At 72.3% G+C, this 19775-nt stretch overlaps 3 protein-coding genes and 1 pseudogene across 3 annotated transcripts; 1 reads left to right on the top strand and 3 right to left on the bottom strand.

The window, feature by feature from the left end:
- Positions 1–1646: 1646 nt before the first annotated feature.
- On the top strand, positions 1647–4151 carry LOC116963699 (tetraspanin-31). The gene is made up of 6 exons (XM_033001199.2): positions 1647–1835; positions 2664–2831; positions 3209–3289; positions 3542–3691; positions 3784–3912; positions 4011–4151. Exons 1-6 carry the CDS (start codon positions 1773–1775, stop codon positions 4083–4085), a joined length of 666 nt encoding a protein of 221 aa, XP_032857090.2. The 5' UTR covers positions 1647–1772; the 3' UTR covers positions 4086–4151.
- A 790-nt stretch (positions 4152–4941) lies between these two features.
- Positions 4942–9573, bottom strand: LOC116960867 (cyclin-dependent kinase 4-like). The gene is made up of 8 exons (XM_042797137.1): positions 9517–9573; positions 7894–8123; positions 7360–7495; positions 7114–7281; positions 6229–6338; positions 6032–6082; positions 5818–5953; positions 4942–5599 (listed from the first exon to the last, which is right to left on the bottom strand). Exons 2-8 carry the CDS (start codon positions 8109–8111, stop codon positions 5507–5509), a joined length of 912 nt encoding a protein of 303 aa, XP_042653071.1. The 5' UTR covers positions 8112–8123; positions 9517–9573; the 3' UTR covers positions 4942–5506.
- A 1605-nt stretch (positions 9574–11178) lies between these two features.
- Positions 11179–17321, bottom strand: LOC122153819 (25-hydroxyvitamin D-1 alpha hydroxylase, mitochondrial-like). The gene is given in 11 exon segments (XM_042797138.1): positions 11179–11414; positions 12233–12430; positions 12516–12597; positions 12693–12859; positions 12938–13092; positions 13179–13379; positions 14151–14205; positions 14207–14348; positions 15836–15947; positions 15950–16025; positions 17081–17321. Coding segments are annotated over 11 exon segments (1506 nt in total). The 5' UTR covers positions 17285–17321; the 3' UTR covers positions 11179–11300.
- Positions 17322–18800: 1479 nt separating this feature from the next.
- LOC122153795 overlaps positions 18801–19775 on the bottom strand; it is a 3045-nt pseudogene continuing 2070 nt past the window's right edge.

Genomic DNA, 19775 nt, shown 5'->3' with positions numbered 1-19775 from the left:
GGAGATTTGGGGTGGAGATTTGGGGTGGACGGAAGGGTGGGGCCGGAGGGGTGGGCATGGGTGGGTGGACAGATGGGTGCGCGGGTGGGAATATGGGTGCGAGAGGGGACGGACAGCCGAACCCAAGGGGTCTGAGTGGAGACAGACGGACAGAGAGACGAATGCATGGACGGACAGACGGACGTGCTGCAGGGGGGTGTTGGGAAGGCCCGACGGCCGGGTGAGTGCAGGGACAGCTGGGCGGACGCGTGAGCGGATGGACAGACAGACGGGTGGTGCCAGCTGGCCTCGCCGATGACGGGGGGACCCCAGTGCTGGGGGGGGGGACACGGACACCCCGAGCCTGGCTGGGGCAGGTGGGGGTTCGGCTGTACCCCACAACCAACCCTGGCTTGGTTGGGGCACGGCACGGCTCAGAGCGGGGCCAACCCAGGGGCAATTTGGGGACATCCCCCCCCAGTTTTACCCCATCCCCTTCTGGCTGCGCAGGGCAGGGGCTTCCCAGCCCAGCCTCCCCCCCCACATTGGGCGTTTAACACCCCAAAATCTCGGCGACCCTCCCGGGGAGTGGCCCCGCAGCAGCCCCCCCTTTATCACCAGGGGCTGTTGAACATTCGAGGGGGCAAATCGGCCCCTCCGAGGCCTTGGCTGGGAGTGGTGGGGGGCACGGCCCCCCCGCCTGCCCTGCACAAAGCTCCGGGGGGGACCGGGGGGGGCTTGGGTACTGGGGAGGCTGCAGGGGCCGTGAGAGGGAGATAGGTTATGGGGGGTCTGGGGGGGCAATGGGGGGGCCATGGACGCCTATGGGGCTATGGGAGACCATAGGGCAGCCTAACAGTTTGGGGGGGGGATGTAGGTGCCTGTACCCCATAGACCACCACCCCTGGTATGGGGGGGTCCATAGGGTACGAGGGGGGTTGTGGGGAGACCTGGAAGTGCTTAGAAGGACTATGGGGGGGCTATGGGGTACCTGGGGGTGACTAGGGGGCACCGTGGTGGACTGGGGAAGGTTTGGGGGGGGGGTCAGAGGCACCTGAGAGCTGCAGGGGGGGCACAGGGACAGGCAAGGGAGATTATAGGAATTCTGTAGGACGTGGGGGTATAGGGGGCTATAGGGGGCTATAGGGGGCTATAGGGGGCTATAGGGGGCTATAGGGGGCCGGGGGGCGCTACAGGAGGCTGTGGGGGTCCTGGGGGAGCCATGGGGGCCTGAGGGAGGGGCCGGGGGTGCTGGGAGGGCTAGGGGGTCAGACAGGGGACCGGGGGGGCTTTAGGCAACAGGGAGGCTATGGGGGTCCAGCGGAGCTAACAGGGGGTCCGGGGGGGTAATGGGGGGTGTTATAGGCAACCAGGAGAGGGGGTCCTGGGAGGGCTAATAGGGGACCTGTGGGGCGGGGTTATAGGCAGCCAGGGAGGCTGTGGGGGTCCAGGGGCGCTAATGGGGCCCCGAGCGCCTCTGCGGGACCGGGGCGGGGGGGGGGCCCCCCCACAGGAGCCCCGGGGGGTCCCGGTCCCGCCCCCCCCCTCTCGGGCATTCACTGCGGCCTCAGGGCGCTCTGTGCGCATGCGCCGCGCCCCCACCTCGAGCGCTTCCGCCCGTCCTTCCCGGAGCGCAGGCGCAGGGGCGGGGCGGCGCGCAGGCGCAGGGCGGTGGGCGGGGCGGCGCGCAGGCGCAGTGTGGCGCTGGGCGCGGGGCCGGGATTTAAAGGGGCCGGAGCGGCCGGGGCTGCGCTGCCCCCCCACCCCCGGGACCCCCCCGGGACCCCCCCGCCATGGTGTGCGGCGGCTTCGCCTGCTCCCGCAACGCCCTCTGCGCCCTCAACGTGGTCTATGTGGTGAGCGGGGCCGGGGGGGGGGCCTGCAATAATGGGGAACCCCCTTACCCCCCTCCTCGCGATTTGGGGCGGGGGGGGGGGGCGGCCTGTGCCCCCCTCCCGCTGAGGGACTGGGCGCCCGCGCTGCTCTGGGGGTGCTGGGATCCCCTCTTCTTGGGGGGGGGGGGGGGCACTGCTAGGTTCCCCCCCACAAAGGGTGAGGCTGAGGGGGGAGATGGGGGGGGAGCACGGAAGGGGGATCCCCCCCCCAATTCGGGGTTGGGGGGGCTGTGAGGGGACCTTTGGGGTCCCCCCCCGCTCTGGGGGTGCTGCTGCTGGGGCTGGGCGGGGGGGGGGGTGCCCCAGGCCCACGAGTGGGGGGGCCCTCGTGTCCACATCCCTGTGCCTGCTCCATCCTTGTGTGTCCGTGTCGTGTCCCCGCGGGGGGGTCTGGCTGCCCCGGCCCCTCTGCCCGGGGGGGGGGGGGTCACTGGGGGGTGGGGGACGGGGTCTGTGTGTGCCCCCCCCCCCCAAATGGCCTTGGGACCCCACCCCGACCTCAAAGACACGAGACACACACACAATCACAATCTTGGGGGGAGGGGGGGAGCACCCCCCCCCAGCACCCCCCCCGGCACCCCCCCCGGCACCCCCCCCGGCACCCCCCCCGGCACCCCCCCCGGCACCCCCCGCTGCCCTGGGAGTGGGATGGGGGGAGCCGGGGATGCGCCCACATTTGTGAGCCCGCCGGTAGCGATGCCCCAGTGGGGAAACTGAGGCACGGTGGCACCGGGGTGCCCCCCCCCCCGAGGCAGAGGGTGCCTGGGTGACCCCCCCCCCCCCCCGCAGCTGGTGGGGCTGCTCCTGATCGGGGTGGCCGCCTGGGGAAAGGGCTTCGGCATCGTCTCCAGCATCCACCTCATCGGGGGCGTCATCGCCGTCGGCGTCTTCCTCCTCCTCATCGCCATCGTGGGGCTGGTGGGGGCCGTCCACCACCACCAGGTCATGCTCTTCTTTGTATCCTTTAATTGGGGGGGGGGGACGACACACACCCCCGACACGTGACCCCCCCCCTTCCTCAGTGCCCTCCCAACCTCCCCTGGTGTCCCCAGCCCCCTCCGTGGGGATATGGGGGGGGGACAGGGGAGGATGGGGGGGCGGTGAGCCCCCTGCGCTGGGAATATTGGGGGGGGGGTGTGTGTGGCGGGGGCACACACACACACACACACCAGAGGAAATGGGGTCCTGGAAGTGCCACCAGTGGGGGACAGGAGCTTCAGCCTCCGCCCCATGGGCAGAGGGACCCCTGAGGGGGGAGCAGTGGGGTTTATGGGGTGGCATTCAGAGATTTGGGGGCACCCCCCCCTCCTTGACTCAGCCCCCCCCCCCCCCAGTACATGATCATCCTGGGCCTCGTCTTCGTCTTCCAGTTTGGAGTCTCCTGCTCCTGCCTGGCCATCAACCGGAGCAGGCAGGTGGGTCCTGCCCATCCGACTGCCCCGGGGGGGGCACGTTGACACCGCCCCCCCCAGCCCCACGCAGCCCCTGGGGGGGTCTGCAGCCCCCTGAGCGGGGCGCAGGGATGGGGTGGGGGACGCCCCCTCCGACCCTTGGGGGTGTCTCACTGATGGGGGGGGGCGTTATCCCTATGGTGGGGTTGTGGGGGGGGGTCATTGGTTGAATTTTAAGGGGGGGTCTCTGCCCGGTGTCCCCCACCCCCGGCACAGGAGGGGCTTTTCAGCTCGGCTTGGCCCATCCTGAGCAACGAGACGAAGGCGGAGCTGGAGCGGAGGCTGGACTGCTGCGGGCTGCTCAACCGCAGCGCCGACCCCCCTGCCGCCCTCGCCTTCCAGGCCGACTTCCACGTCTGCCCGGCTGTGAGTGGATTTTGGGGGGGGGGGGGGGGACACCCCCCTCTGCTCCTCCCCCCCCAGCCACTCACCCAGTCTCTTTACCCCCCGCCCTCTAGAAATGCAAAACCCTCCTGGGCAAAGACCCCCACGCCAAGTGCCTGACCTGCGGCGAGAAGATGCTCCAGCACTCGGATGAAGCCCTGAAGATTTTGGGGGGGGTTGGGCTCTTCTTCAGCTTCACGGAGGTAACGGGGGGGGGGCAGGGGCACACGCACTTCAGGAGAGGGGGAGGCGTCGCCGCAGCCCCCCCTCCCCTTTGGTTACCCTGTCGCCTCTCCCGCAGATCCTGGGAGTGTGGCTGGCCATGCGCTACCGCAACCAGAAGGACCCGCGGGCCAACCCCAGCGCCTTCCTATAGCGGGGGGGCCCCCACATCCCTGCTTGGGGAGGGGGGCCCCCACATCCCTGCTTGGGGAGGGGGGCCCCCACATCCCTGCTTGGGGAGGGGGGGGGGCCCCCACATCCCTGCTTGGGGAGGGGGGGGGTCCCCACATCCCTGCTTGGGGAGGGGGGGGGTCCCCACATCCCTGCTTGGGGAGGGGGGGGGGTCCCCACATCCCTGCTTGGGGAGGGGGGGGCCCCCACATCCCTGCTTTGGGGGGGGGGGCCCCCACATCCCTGCTTGGGGAGGGGGGGGGGCCCCCACATCCCTGCTTGGGGAGGGGGGGGCCCCCCCACCGCGTCCCCCTGCCGCTGACAGGCCACCCGCTGTGGCCGCATGAAGCCTCGGGCACAGGGCAGCACCCCCCCCACTGCAGTGTGTGTCCCCCCCCAGGGCAGACAGTGGCCAGTGGCCACCCCCGGGGGGGGGGGGGCGGCCCACCTGCCCCCCAGGAGCAACCCCCCCCCCCCGCCCCTGCCAGGGCACAGCACAGCTCCCCGCCCATCCCAGTTTGATTTCCCTCCGCCCCAAACCGGTGCATACATCCCACAGCACCCCCCCCCCCCTCCCCCGGCGTGTGCCCCCCAGCCTGGCCCTGTGCCCCCCTTGCTGCTGGGGGGGGGCCAGGATGGTGTCTGTGTGTGTGTCCCCCCCGCTGCCACCGCAGGGACGTCACCCTGTCCCTGTTCAATAAACGCTCTACAGCGACTCCGGCTCCGGCTCCGTGGGGCAGCCCCCCCTGCCCCCCCCCTCCATGGGGCAGCCCCCCCCCCCCCCCGGGGTGTGTGTTCCCCCCCCCCCCCGACACGCACGAGGTGGGCGAAGCGGCAGGTGGGGAGCTGGGGTGCTGCCCGTGCCCCTTTATTAGCAGAGAAGGGGGGTGCCTGTCCCTGTGTGTTCCCCCCCCAATGCACAAGGGCCCCCCCGGCCCCCCCAGCTCCATCACGCGAGCAGAGCACCAGTGCAGAGATGCGCCGCCTTCCCTTGCACGTGGCTCGCACGAGGACGGGGGGGGCCATGTCCTTCTTGCACGAGGATTGGGGGGGGGGGGGGCCATGTCCTTTTTGCACAAGGAGGCGGGGGCCATGTCCTTCTTGCACGAGGGTTGGGGGGGGCCAAGTCCTTCCAGCTCTCATGAGGAGGGGGGTGGGGGGGGCACCTCCCAGCACCCACCTTGCACGAGGATTGGGGGGGGGGAGGCGCGTGTGTGTGTGTGTGCTCCAGCTCTCCTCGTGGGGGGGGGTCCCAGGCCCCCATGCAAGCCCCCTGCACATCCCCCGAGCTGGAAACGGCTCCACTCTGTGTCTGTAACCGCGGGGGGGGGCTGTGGGGGGTGTTGCAGCAGGGTGGCCCCCCCCTAAATCCAGGTGCTCCCCCCGCCCCCCCCGCAGCAGCTGCTACCCCTCGCCTGCCCCCCGGTCCTGGAGGTAGAGATGCCGCAGGGCGTTGTAGGCTGAGATCCGCTTGTAGGGGTTGAAGGTCAGCATGTCCTGGGGGGGGGGCACGGGGACACCGTCAGGGGACAATGGGGGGGGGGGGGGCAGCCATGGCCCCCCCTCCCTCCCTGCACCCAAAGGGGTCCTGCAGAGCTCAGGGGGCAACGTGGCTCCTTCTGTGTGTGTCCCTGACCGTGCTGCCCCCTGCTTCGGCCCTGGGGGGTGGTGGTGTGTCCCCCCCCCCACACCCACTGACCCCCCCCCCATCTCACCAGCAGCAACTGGGTCCCCAGTGGCTCCATCTCGGGGACGAAGCCCTCGATGGGCTGGGGGGGCCGGGCGGGGAAGGCGCAGCGGGGCAGGGCCACGTCCAGCGGCCAGTCGTCCTCCACAGGGAGCCCGATCATGCTGGGGGGGCGCACAGAGGGGCAGGGTAAGGGCTGGGGGACCCCCTGCCCCCCCCCCCTCAGCCCCCCCAAAACTTACTCAAAAATCTTGCCCAGCTGGTCAGCTTCTGAGTTACCACAGAAAAGTGGCCTGGGGACACGCACACACAGGGAGATGTCACGAGGGTGGGGGGCACAGGGGTGGCACCCCCAGGTGAGGGGCAACCTGAGCATCCCCACCCAGCAGCACCCCGGGGTGCCCCCCAGCAGTGCCCCCCGTCTGCCCCCCCAGCTCACTTCCTCCGGAACATCTCGGCGAAGATGCAGCCCACGCTCCACATGTCCACGGGCGTCGCGTAGGTCGACTGCAGCAGCACCTCGGGCGCCCGGTACCACAGGGTCACCACCTGCCACGGCACCCACGGCTGTGCCCACCCGGGACCCACAGCGCCCCGGGGTCACGGCCAACCCAACCCACGGCTGCGCCCACCCGGGACCCACAGCGCCCCGGGGTCACGGCCAACCCAACCCACGGCTGCGCCCACCCGGGACCCACAGCGCCCCGGGGTCACAGCCAACCCAACCCACGGCCACCCACAGCTGCACCCACCCGGGACCCACAGTGCCCCAGGGTCACGGCCGACCCAACCCACGGCCACCCACAACACCCTGGGGTCACGGCCAAACCAACCCATGGCCACCTTGATCTGTGGGGTCAACCTGGGCCCCACAGCTCCCATAGCCCATTGGCCACCCAAACCTGTGGCCACTTGGCCCCAAGGCTCCCCAGACCCACAGCCACGCGCTAAATCCACCCGGGACCCACAGCTCCACCCAGTTCCTGGCCACCCAGACCTGTGGCACCCGGCACTGCGGCCACCTGGCTTTAGGGCCACCCAGGACCTTGGACTTAAAGCCAACCTGACCCACGGTCACCAGGATCCCCAGCCACCCGCGTCTGTGCCCACCCGGGACCCACAGCTCCTTGGCTTCATGGCCACCTCAGCCCGTGGCCACCAGCCACCTGGCTCTGAGCCTACCTGGGACCCACAGCTTCTTGGGGTCACGGTCAACCCAACTCGTGGCCACCAAGACCCACGACCCACCTAGACCTGAGCCCACCTGGGACCCACAGCTCCTGCCACCAACCCCCACGGCCTCTGGCCCCCCCCCCCCACGCACCACGGGGGTCAGGGCCATCTGGCAGCTGTAGATACGGGCCAGGCCGAAGTCGGCCAGCTTGACCTGCCCGCTGCTGGTCACCAGGATGTTCTCGGGCTTCAGGTCCCGGTGCACGATGCAGTTCGAGTGGAGGAACTCAAGGCCACGGAGGAACTGACGCATCAGGTCCTGGGGGGTGACAACGCCGGCCATGAGCAGCGCCCCCCCCCCCCCCCCCCAAAACTCCTCGACCCCCCCCGGACCCACCTTGATGGTGTCGAGGGGCAGCCCGGGCGCAGGCGCCTTGTCCAGGTAGGTCTTCAGGTCCTGGTCCACGTGCTCGAAGACCAGCGTCACCTTGGTCTCGCGCTCTGTCCTCGCGCTGGCGCACACGTCCATCAGCCTGGGGCACGGGGGGGGTCAGCGGGGTGGCGGCTCCCCCGGGACCCTCATCGCCGCTCCCCACGCTCCCCCCGCCCAGGAGATGCAGGGCGGGAGACGGTCCCCCCTCACCCCATGGCCGGAGGTGGTGCCTGTCCCTTGTCCCCCCGTCCCACGACGATGGGGTGGCAGACGGTGCAAAGCCCCCTCACCCCCCGCCAGCGCGGCCACGGAGCAGGGGACAGGGGCTTCAGCGGGGCAGCGCCGTGGGGCAGCGCCGTGGGGCAGCGCCGCGGGGCAGTGCCGTGGGGCAGCGCCGTGGGGCAGTGCCGTGGGGCAGCACCGCGGGGCAGTGCCGCGGGGCAGCATCGTGGGGCAGCGCCGTGGGGCAGCGCCGTGGGGCAGCGCCGTGGGGCTCACCGGACGATGTTGGGGTGGTCAAAGTGCTCGAGGCGCTTGAGGAGGGCGACCTCGCGGACGGTGCTGAGGGGGAGCCCGTTATCGGTCGTCTGCACCCGCACGTTCTTCAGCGCCACGAACTTCCCGCTCTGCCGGTCCCGCGCCTTGTACACGGTGCCGTAGGCGCCCACCCCGATCTCGGCCACCGGCTCGTACTGCGTCCGCCCGTCCTGCGCCATCCTGCCGCGGCCCTGCACGGCCGGCAGCTGCACCCCGCACCCCGGCACCCCGCACCGGGCACCCCACACCCCAGCACCCCACACCCCGGTACCCCGCACCCAGCACCCCACACCCCCGCACCCCACACCCCGGCACCCCGCACCCCGGCACCCCGCACCCCGCACCCAGCACCCCGCACCCCGGCACCCCGGCACCCCGCACCGGGCACCCCACACCCCAGCACCCCACACCCCGGTACCCCGCACCCAGCACCCCACACCCCTGCACCCCACACCCCGGCACCCCGCACCCCGGTACCCTGCACCCCGCACCGGGCACCCCGCACCCTGGTACCCCGGCACCCCGCACCCGGCACCCCACACCCCAGCACCCCACACCCCGGCACCCCGCACCCCGGTACCCCGCACCCCGCACCGGGCACCCCACACCCCAGCACCCCACACCCCGGCACCCCGGCACCCCGCACCCGGCACCCCACACCCCGGCACCCCGCACCCGGCACCCCACAGCCCAGCACCCCGCACCGGGCACCCCGCACCCTGGCACCCCGCACCCTGCACCCCACACCCCAGCACCCCGCACCCCGCACCCGGCACCCCACACCCCGGTACCCCGCACCGGGCACCCCGCACCCTGGTACCCCGGCACCCCGCACTGGGCACCCCACACCCCAGCACCCCGCACCCAGCACCCCGCACCCCGCACTGGGCACCCCGCACCCCGCACCTCCGGCACCCCGCACCGGGCACCGGGCACCCTGCACCACACTCTGGCACCCCAGCACCCCGCACCCCGGCACCCCAGCACCCCCGGCACCCTGCACCCCGCACCGGGCACCCCAGCACCCCGCACCCCGGCACCCCACACCCCCGGCACCCAGCCCCCCACATCCCCCAGCACCCACCAGCCGGCACCCCGCGAGCCCCCCAGCACCCCCGTGTCCCCTGGCACGGCACAGCCCCCCCCTGCGCCTCGACCCCCCCCCAGCACCCCCTGGGACCCAGCACCCAGGTCCCCAAGCACCCCCAAACCAGCCCCCCCCCCCCACCGGCACCCAGCACCCTGCAACACCGGGCAGCCCCCCCCGGCACCCCGCGACCCCCCCGCCCTCGGCACCCCCCAGCACCCACCCCACGCCCCCCCCACAGTCAGCACGCAGCACCCCACGACCCCCCGCACCCCCCACCCCCCCGGGCCCTGCTCCTCCCCTCTGCGACCCTACAATAACAACCTCCGGGGTCGCCCCCGCCCCCACTGACACGCGTGGAAGGGGGAAGTGACACCCCCCACCCCCCCCAACGGGGAGAGCGAGTGTACAAAAGGAGGGGGGAGGGGCACCCGCGTGGGGACACCACGTGCGCGGTGGGTGTGTGGGGGTGGGGGACACGAACACGCGGGACTCACCGGGCGCGCGGGACTATGCGGTGCGAGCCGGGCGGGGGGGGCGGGGCTGGAGGACCGGAACCAGCGAGATGGGCCGGCAGGAAGGGCCGGGGGGGGGGGGCGAGAGTGGGGGGTGACTCGGACTCGTGGGTCCGTGGACTGGGGGGCGCGGAGGGAAAACGCCCCCCGTGTGGGTCCCCACGCGGCTGCCTTGGGCGGGGGGAGGGGCACTCGGACGCGTGGGTCCCTCCCACGGGGGCGAGGGGCGGGGGGGCGCCCCCTGGCAGCCACGGCGGGAGCACCGGGCGGGCCACGCGGGACCCTCGGACACGCGTGGCCGCAGGACAGGCCGTGTTGTCCACACCCCCCCCCCCCAAGCTCCCCCCAGCCCCGCCACAACACTCCACGCTCGGTCCCCCCCCCACCGTGGGGGACACGGGCCGTGGGAGCGGGGCACGGGTGGGCGTGGGGGTCAGGGCACGGACAGTGCCGGCGGGGCGCGGAGACACGGGGCTGGAGTAGAGGGAGGGGGGACAGGGGAACGCAGCACCCACGGGGGACACGGGTGTGGGGAGGGGAGGGGGGGGTGCCGGGACCCCCCCGAGCTCTGTCCGTGGTGCTGAAGCGGCCCCACGGCGGCAGCTGAATCACGGCGCGGGGGGGGGGAACCGGACCCACGGGGTTACCCGAGCCCACGGGGGACGGATGATGGGCCCCACGGGGAGACCCAGGTCCGGGCGCTGAGCCGGGGGGGGGCTCACACCTATGGTGCAGCCCCCACTCCCCCCCAGTGCACAAGTACACTCGTGGGCACAACCCCCCAGTCCCAGCCCTCCCCACCCCTTTCCTTCGCTGCACCCAGCCGCACCAGTGGGTGGGGGGGGTCCCACGGGTGCCCTAGGGACGGGGGGGGGTGCGCATCGGGTCGGTGCCCACCCAGCGCCGGTGTCACCGCGCTTGGCTGCATTGGGGGCCCCACGAGGGTCCAGAGTCCCCAGTGCTGACGTCAGCCCCATCCCCACGTGGGTCATTGACACAAACACCCCCCCTCCCCGTGGGTGGCACCACCCACGTTAACCCTCCCGTGGGCGGTGTGGGGCAGGGCCTGCTGCTGCCCCCCCCCCCCCCCCCATGCTCCCCCCCGAGTGACAGCGCTGCCACCCGCAGCAGCAGTGGGGGGGGGGTGGTGGTGACCCCACGGGACGTGTCGGGGGTGACGTGGGTCGGGGTGGGGGGAGGACACAGCGACGTCACAGGGGGGGGTGACCGTGAGGTCATGGGGGTGACACCCCCGTGGCTGTGGGGACACGGCGGGTGACGCAGCCACGGGGGTGGAGGCATGGGGGGCACGCGGGGGACTGGCCTGTGGCACAGCTTTGGTGCTGGGACCCCACTCAGGACACCGGCCCCACCCCCCCACTCTGCCGTGGGGGTGCGGTGGGGTGGGGGGGGCCCCACGCCGGAGCCGCCCGGCGGCAGCGGGGCCACGTCACCCTTGGGTGCCGCTGGCACGTCGGGGCAGGCACCCACCCACCCACCCACCGGCACCCCACGGCGCGGGGGGGGGGGGGGAGTGCGGCGGGTGCTGAGTCACCCCGAAAAAACCGGCGGCGCGAGGAGCAGCCGGCACCAACGCACCCAAAAAAAAAAAACACAAAACCCAAACAACTTTATTAGCCAATAAATAACCCTTTAAATAGAGCCGGTGGGTGTGAAATGAGGTCGGGGCCCCCGCTGGCGGGGGGACACGCTGGGGGGGGACGCGCTGAAGGGGGGGCACTTGCGTGTCCCCCGCCCGTCCCCACTCACCGGCTGAGGAACTGGAGGTTGATGGTGGCCTCGGGGACGAGCAGCGTGCGGGTCATGGGGCGCACGCGGCCGCCGCCGGGCTCCGGCCGCACCTCGAAACGCAGGAGGATCTGCCGGGGAGCCGGGAGGAGGTGTCGGGGTTTTGGGGACACGGGGTTTTGGGGATGGGCTTTGGAGGGGACAGGGTTTTGGGGACAGGGGGTTTAGGGGACACGGGGTTTTGGGGATGGGGTTTAGGGGACACGGGGTTTAGGGGACACGGGGTTTTGGGGACACGGGGTTTAGGGGACACGGGGTTTAGGGGACAGGGGGTTTTGGGGACATGGGATTTAGGGGACACGGGGTTTAGGGGACACGGGGTTTAGGGGACAGGGGGTTTAGGGGACAGGGGGTTTTGGGGACATGGGGTTTAGGGGATGGGCTTTGGAGGGGACGGGGTTTAGGGGACACAGGGTTTTGGGGACACGGGGTTTTGGGGACACGGGGTTTAGGGGACAGGGGATTTAGGGGACAGGGGGTTTAGGGGACACGGGATTTAGGGGACACGGGGTTTTGGGGACACAGGGTTTTGGTGACACGGGGTTTTGGGGACACGGGGTTTAGGGGACATGGGGTTTAGGGGACATGGGATTTAGGGGACAGGGGGTTTAGGGGACAGGGGGTTTTGGGGACATGGGGTTTAGGGGACACGGCATTTAGGGGACACGGGATTTAGGGGACACGGGATTTAGGGGACACGGGGTTTTGGGGACACGGGGTTTCGGGGATGGGCTTTGGAGGGGACGGGGTTTTGGGGACACGGGGTTTTGGGGACACGGGGTTTCGGGGCCGGGGTCGTGGGGACATGGGGTCTTGGGGGGCTGGGGTTTTGGAGGTGAGGTTTTGGGGCCGGGGTTTTGGGGACACGGGGCGGGGGGGTGACACTCACCTGCGCCAGCGCCAGGTGGATCTCCAGCTCGGCGAGGCGGCGGCCGACGCAGCTGCGCTTGCCGACCCCGAAGGGCAGGGAGGCGAAGGGGTGGCGGGCGGCGTCCCGGCGCAGCCAGCGCTCCGGGAGGAAGGAATCGGGGGCCGGGAAGGAGCGGCCGTCGCGGGAGGTGGCGTAGTGACAGAGGGTGATGAGGGTCTGGGGAGGGGACAGGCGGAGGCGCGGGGGGTGAGCGGGGACCCCGGGGAGGGAGGAGGGGGGTGACACCCGGGCCGGGGCTCACCTTGCGCGGCACCAGGTAGTCGCCCACGCGGATGTCGCGGTCGGGGACGACGCGGGCGTTGGCGGGGATGACGGGGTAGAGCCTGCACGGGGACAGCGCGGTGCTGCCGGCGACGCCGTCCCCGTCCCGGCCCTCCCCTCACCCCCGCCCGCCCCCAGCCCGTCCCCGCGTCCCCACCTCAGGGTCTCCTTCACCACGGCTCTCAGCAGGGGCACCCGGTCCAGCGCGGCGGCCGAGGGGCCGCAGCCGGTGCCCAGCGCCGCCGCCAGCTCCCGGTGCAGCTCCGCCTGCACCCCGGGGTGCCGCGCCAGCTCGTAGAGACTCCACGACAGGGTGCTGGAGATCTGGGGGGCGGGGGGGGGGACAGGCGCATCAGCGGGGCCCCGGGGAGACAGGGCCAGCACCCCACCTCCTCTCCTCACCGTGTCCACCCCGGCCAGCAGCAGCTCGGTGACGTTGCCGCAGATGACCTTCATGGGGACCTTCTCCCGGGCCAGCTGGTCGGTGAGACACGTCGTCTCCGCCGGCCCCCCCGGCCGGGCCGCCTCGGCCACGCGCCGGTCGATGTGAGCCTTGGCTGAGGAGGACGAAGCCCCGTGAGCGTCCCCGTGGCCGAGGGGGCGTCGGCTGTCCCCAGGCGCCCCTGAGGGGGGGTCCCCTCACCGAAGGCGAACATGTAGTCCCAGGCGTTGCAGAAGGTCTGCCAGGGCTTGGGGAAGAGGCGGTGGAGGGGCTTGGGCATGGCCATGGTGAGCAGCGTCATGACGAACATGGTGTTGATGGAGCGGATGAAGGTCTCCGTGTCCTGCGGCACCTCCGGCTCCAGGCAGCCCAGGCGGGAGGCGAAGAGGACGGAGGAGATGCCTGTCGGGGGTGGGAAGGGGGTGAGCCAGGGGACGAGGGGCACCCCGGGGACACGGAGGAGCTCGGGGAACGCGAGGAGCCCTTGGGGACGCGGGGGTCCTGGGGGACGCGGGGACAAGGGGCACCCCGGGGATGTGGGGTATCACGGGGGACCTCTGGGGACACGGGAGTCCCTGGGGGGATGTGGTGAGGTCAAGGGGCACCCTGGGGACATGGAGGACCCCGGGGAACATGGGAGCCCTTGGGGACACGGGGGTCCTGGGAGATGTGGTGGGGATGGGGGGCACCCTGGGGACAAGGGGCACCTTGGGGAGCACCACGGGGAGCCCTGGGGGACACAGGAGCCCCTGGGAATGTGACAGAGACGGGGTGAGGACAAGGGCCACCCTGGGGACACGGAGGGGACCTCGGGGAACAGGAGGAGCGCGGGGGGGGGGGACGGACTGACAGAAGAGTCCTTGGGGCACAGAGGGTGCCCTGGGGACACGGGGAGTCCCTGGGAGACTCTAAGGGATGTGGGGATCCCCTGATGGGATCCATGGGGAGACCTGGGGGGGGACACAGGCAGACCTGGGGGAGGGGACAGAGAAGTCACAGGGCGACCCTGGGGGACACAGGGGCCGTGGGGACACAGAAGGTCTGGGGGACACGGGGACCCCAGGGGGGACACGAAGAGACCCTGGGGGGGACATGAGAGTCATGGGGAGCTCCTGGCAGACACCCCACGGGGGGACCCACAGCCCCGGGCTGTGCGTGTGTCCCCCCACGCACCTTCCAAGCCGAACTTGTAGAACTCGGTGGCGACGTCGGGGACGAGGGTGCTGGGGGTGACGGTCGCGCTGGCGCTGCAGCCGCCGCAGCAGGTCGCCCACCACGCCAGCCAGCGGCCCCGCGTACCCCTCGGCCGCCCGCGGCCGCAGCAGCAGCCGCCCCAGCAGCCGCCGCAGCCGCTGCCACTCCTCGCCCTCCCTGCAAGGACCGGGGGGCACGGGCTGGGGGGGGGGGGGACACGTGTGGGGATGTCCCGCCCCCCCTCCCCGAAAAGAAGAGGCTGGCGCACCCCAGGTGTGAGCGTGGGCACCCGCGTGTGCCAACGGGTCTGTGCACGTCCCCCCGTGCCCACGAGTGGGTGCCCGTGGGCAGCCCCGGGGTGGGCTGGGGGCTGAGCACAGGCTGGGGGGGGGGGGGGGGGGGGGCTCTGCGTGGGGTTGGGGGGGGGGGCTGCCTGCAAGGCCGGGGGGGCTGCACACGGGGATTGGGGGGTATCAGGCTCCCCACCCCGTCACCCCGTGCCCACGCAGGGGCCGTGGCGCTCCCCTGGCACTTACTCACATCCTGCGGAGGGGGACGGGGAGGGGCTGGGGGGGGGCTGTGGGGGGGGGGAGGGGGGCAGCAGCAGGGATGGGGGGGGCCTGAATCACGCCTGAGTCACCCCGCGCTCACCGGGCCCTTCCCGCACCCGCCCCGCTGGCTGCAGCCCCGCGAGACGCCCTTCCCGGAACGGGTGCGTGGGCACGGGGGGGCGGGGGGGGCTGGGAGCCCTGAGGGGTGCAGACACCCGAAAACCCCCAGGGAGCCCCCAGCCCCATGTGCAGCCCCACGGCTCCGTGTGCAGCCCCCCCCGTGCACACCCCCCTGACCCCCATGAGCAGCTCCCGATCCCCTGGGCAACTCCCCCCCCCAAATCCCACGGGCAGCCCCCAGATCCTGTGTGCACCCCCCCCCCAAAATCCCACGGGCAGCCCCCAGATCCTGTGTGCACCCACCCCCCCCCAAATCCCACGGGCAGCCCCCAGATCCTGTGTGCACCCACCCCCAGTCCCACAGGCAGCGCCCCAGCCCCACCAGTGCCAACCCCTAGACCTTGCGTGCAGTCCCCAGACTCCGTGGGCAGCACCCAGTTCCCATCCACAACCCCCCCCAGTCCCCCATGGACGGTCCCCACAGCCCTGGATGCACCCCCCAGCCCCCCCCCCAGCCCCTGGGCCCCACAAGCAGCCCCCTGAGCCCCATACAGAGCCCCAAACCTTCGGGCAGAGCTCCCAGCCCCCCCTGTGCAGCCCCAAGCCCCCCAGCCCCAGCTCCCCGACCCCCGGGCACAGCCCCCAGCCCCTCTATACAACCCCCAGCTCCCCGACCCCCAAGCACAGCCCCCCAACCCTCTGCACAGCCCCCAGCCCAGCTCCCCGACCCCAGCCCCTCTGTACAGCCCCCAGCCCCAGCTCCCCGACCCCTGGGCACAGCCCCCAGCCCCTCTATACAACCCCCGCTCCCCGACCCCCAAGCACAGCCCCCCAACCCTCTGCACAGCCCCCAGCCCAGCTCCCCGACCCCCAGCCCTCTGTACAGCCCCCAGCCCCCCAGCCCAGCCCCCAGCCCCTCTGTACAGCCCCCAGCCCCCCAGCCCCAGCTCCCCGACCCCCAGCCCCAGCCCGCAGCCCCCCAGCCCCACTCACGCAGTGAGCAGCCCGCAGGCGTGCCCGCGGCAGAGCCGGTAATCCTTCCAGGAGGAGAGGTGGGAGCGGACGGGGAAGTCGCCCTCCTGCCGCAGCACCTGCTCGATCAGCCCGGCCTCGCCACGTGCACGGTCAGGATGGGCCCGAAGCTCGCCTTCCACACCGGCCCATAGCGGGCACAGCCCTCCACCTGGGGGGACGCGGGGACACGTCCCGGGGGTGTCCCTGGCAAAGGGGCCCGGAGCCTCGGGGGGATGCTGGACCGGGAGAGGACTGGCCACGGCACAGCGCGGGGGCTGGTCTTGGTGTCTCAGGGGTCCCAGCGCCGCTTCGCCCACCCCGTGGGCGGCCCGGGTCCCCGCCCCGGGTGCTGCTGCCCACCCGTCCCGGGAGCCCGGCCGAAGCGCGGCGTGCCCAGGGAGGGGTTAACCGTTAGCAGCCGCCGCTCAGTGAGAGCCCAGGGCTGGTCCCCGTCCCCTCCAAGCTCCAGGGACCGAGGCCGGGGTCCCCTGTCCCCACCAAGCCCCGGGGTGGTGAGAATGGGGTCCCCTTGTCCCCTCTGAGCCCTGGGAGTTGAGATCAGGGTCCCCCATCCCCTCGAAGCCTCAGGGCGGCGGGATCTGGGTCCCCACTGTCCCCTCCAAGCCCCAGGGATCGAGATCAGGCTCCCTTGTCCCCTCCAAGCCCGGGGGTGGTGGGATCTGAGCTCTCCTGTCCCCTCCAAGTCCCAGGGCAGTGAGACCCGGCACCCCTCTATCCCCTCCAAGCCCCAAGGACTGAGATCAGGTTCTCCTTGTCCCCTCCCAAGCCTCAGGGCAGTGAGATTGGGGTCCCCCCATCCCCTCTGCACTCCAGGACGGTGGGACCAGGATCCTGCTGTTCCCACCAAGCCCCAGAGCATGGGAAAACGTCCCCCGCCAGTCCCAGGGCAGCAAGACCAGGGCCCCCCTGTCCCCTCCAGGTCCCAGGGTGGAAGGAACGGGTGCCCCTCCTCTCCAAGCCCCAGCGCGGCAGGACTGGAGCCCTCTCTGTCTCCCTCCAGCCCTGGGGTGGTTGGACCAGGTTTCTGCTGTCCCCTCCAAGCCCCCAGACAGTGGGAACAGGGTCCCTTTTCCCCTCCAAGCCCCAGGGTGGTGGGAGCGAGGTCCCCAAGGCCCCTCTAAGCCCCAGGGGAGTGAGATTTGGGTCCCCTGTGCCCCCAGCCCCGGGGGGGGGCACGTCAGGTCAACCCTCCCGCCCCGTTACCTGCAGCTCGTGCAGCCGGCGCAGGCCCCCGCGGCAGAGGAGTTTGTAGAGAAAAGCAGCCGGGCTGGGGCCCGGCATCTCGGCCAGGCTCCGGGGGCCGCGGGCGGCGGTGGGGGGCAGCGGGGGACGCCGGGGGACCCCCAGCTCGGGCAGGCAGCGGGACAGCAGGGCCGCCCGGGCGGGCAGGCGCAGGCTCTGCGGCATGGCGGGGGCGCGGGGGGGACGGCCTGGGGACAGCGGCGCGCTGAGGGCGCGGGGGGGACACGGCGTGGGGGGGGACACGGCGTGGGGGGGGACACGGCGTGGGGGGGGACACGGCGTGGGGGGGACACGGCGCGGGGGGGACGCGCATCGAGTGAGCCGCTGGCATCGGCCGGGACCCTTATAAGCGCCCACGTGCAGCGGGGCGAGCCCCGCCCCCTGCGGCGAGTGGCCACACCCCTCCTGCCGCCAAGCCCCGCCCCCTCGCGCCTCCAAGCCCCGCCCCGGCCTCCCGCGGGGACATTGCATAAAGGCTCCGCCCGCGCCAACCAGAGCGCGGGAGGGGCCGGCGCGGTCACGGGGGGGGGGGGGGGGGGGGGGGCTCCTCCCGCGGGGCGTGCACACGCGTGGGCGGAACCACGGGCAGCCCCCCCCCCCCCACACACACACACTCCCCTCCCCAGTCCCACGCTGGATCCCAGCAACCCCCAAACTGGGGGGGGGGGGGAAGAGGGGGGCGGTCCAGACCCCACGGGGGAAGGGGACACCCCCCCACGGCCACGCAGCCCAGTGAGCCCCGCCTCCCCGCCCATTTCAACCAGTACCCCCAGTCCCGGGGAAGCAGTTAGCCTGACCCTGCCGTGGGGGGGGGGGGGGGGGGGGGCACACACAGCCCCCCCCCTCCCACCCACCCGATTCTCGGGAATTACCGGCTTGCGACACCGGAAACACTGGCCGTGCCCCTGGAAACCCCCAACCCGGGGGGGGGGGGAAGTGGGGGCCCCCACCCCCCTCAAACCCATGGGAGGGGCAGCCCCACCCCCCCACGGGGGTTTCCTTCCCCGGGCTGTGAGAATGCCCTGGGGAAACTGAGGCAGGAACTGACACTCCCCCCCCCCGCCCCCCACCTCCACCCCACCCGGGGGGGGGGGCAGCAATTCCCGACATCCACCCATGGCTGGGGGGGTGAGGGTGCAGCCGGGAGTGCAGCAGGCTCGGGGACACGCTGGTGGCTTTATTCCGAAACTGAGGTGGGGGGGGGGGCCAGGCAGGAACAGAGCGGGACCCCCCCGGGGGGCTGGGGGGGTGGGGCACAGCTGTGACCTGACCCACTCGTGTCCCATCAAGTGTCCCCCCCGGGGCGGGTCCTGCAGGCGGCGGAAGACGGCGGGGAAAATCCGGCGGCCCACCACGCTGAACCTTGCGGCCCTCCTCCGTGCAGGTGCCCAGCCGGGCCACGATGGGTCGGCACCCTGGGGGCGGGGGGCGGGGGGCCCCGTGAGCTCCCAGCGAGCTCCCAGGGTCGTGTCCCCCCCCCCCGCCCCCCCCCGCTCACCAGCTGGGCCAGCGGCACCTCCTCGAAGAGTGGGTGCTCCCGAAATGCTTCACCATCCACTCGTGGACCTCCTCCACATCCGTCACTGTGTACACAGCCCCTGGGGACAACCCCAGTGTCACCGAAGTGGGGGGGGGGGTCCCAGTGTCCCCAGTGCCCCCCCTGCCCCCAGTAGCAGGGCTGGGTCCGGTCCCCCTGCCATCCCTGGGGAATCCGGTGCTTCGCACTGTGTCCCCAAGGTGGGGAAATTCAGATGGAGGGGGGGGGTGGGAGAGGGATGGGGGGCACGAGGAGGGGTGGGGACATTGGGGGGGGGGGGGTCACGGGGGGGCCCCGGCGCTCACCCCGGGGCGCAGGACATAGCCGTACTCAGCCAGCAGCGTGGGCTGATGATTCGCCACTTGTGCTTGGTGCGCTTGAAGTGGGGTCAGGGAAGAGGAAGAACATCTTGCTGAGCTGGGGGGGACACAAAATATTGGGGGGGGGTGGGGTGTCAGCACCCCGCTCGGCACCAACCACCCCCCCATGGCACTGCGGAGGGGACAGGGGCGTGTGGGAGGGGGGACGGTGAGGGCGGTGCTGGCTGCTGCCACCCAGGGGTGCGGGGGACGGCGGGGGCGTCCCGGGGGCTCGGGGGTCCCCACCTGAGCTTTGTGGAAGAAGTGGGGCAGGTGTTTCATGGCGTTGGCGCGCAGGCAGGCACGTTGCCGAAGCGGCCGGGCTGGGCCGCCCGCAGCGCCCGGATCCGCTCCCCGGCGAAGGCGGCCACCTTCACCCGCAGCTCCAGCCCCAGCACCAGCGTGTGGGGGAACAGCGGGGACAGCTCCACTGCGGGGACAGGGACAGGGATAGGGGGGCAGGGGGGACAGGGATAGAGGGACGGGGGGACAGGGATGGGGGGGACGGGGGGACAGCTCCACTGCGGGGACAGGGACAGGGATGGGGGGGCAGGGGGACAGGGATGGGGGGGCGGGGGGACAGGGATAGGGGGGGACGGGGGGACAGCTCCACTGCGGGGACAGGGACAGGGATAGGGGGGGACAGGGACAGGATAGGGGGGGAGGCGGGGGGACAGGGATAGGGGGGACGGGGGGACAGCTCCACTGCGGGGACAGGGACAGGGGGGACGGGGGGACAGGGATAGGGGGGACAGGGGGA

This window comes from Tyto alba, unplaced genomic scaffold (assembly GCF_018691265.1).
Source record: "Tyto alba isolate M040663 unplaced genomic scaffold, T.alba_DEE_v4.0 Super-Scaffold_23, whole genome shotgun sequence".
Classification (NCBI taxonomy): Eukaryota; Metazoa; Chordata; class Aves; order Strigiformes; family Tytonidae; genus Tyto; species Tyto alba.
The sequence above is the reverse complement of the archived record's forward strand: the minus strand, read 5'-3'. Positions and strand labels throughout refer to the sequence as shown.

Excerpts from the sequence above, each read along its gene's own strand:
- LOC116963699 (XM_033001199.2), top strand. The coding sequence starts at position 1,773 with ATGGTGTGCGGCGGCTTCGCCTGCTCCCGCAACGCCCTCTGCGCCCTC. Across the intron at positions 3,290-3,541 it reads CCATCAACCGGAGCAGGCAG|GAGGGGCTTTTCAGCTCGGC; the intron begins GTGGGTCCTGCC and ends CCCCCGGCACAG. Across the intron at positions 3,913-4,010 it reads TCTTCTTCAGCTTCACGGAG|ATCCTGGGAGTGTGGCTGGC; the intron begins GTAACGGGGGGG and ends CCTCTCCCGCAG.
- LOC116960867 (XM_042797137.1), bottom strand. The coding sequence starts at position 8,111 with ATGGCGCAGGACGGGCGGACGCAGTACGAGCCGGTGGCCGAGATCGGG. Across the intron at positions 7,282-7,359 it reads TGCCCCTCGACACCATCAAG|GACCTGATGCGTCAGTTCCT; the intron begins GTGGGTCCGGGG and ends GTCACCCCCCAG. Across the intron at positions 5,954-6,031 it reads CAGCTGGGCAAGATTTTTGA|CATGATCGGGCTCCCTGTGG; the intron begins GTAAGTTTTGGG and ends GCGCCCCCCCAG.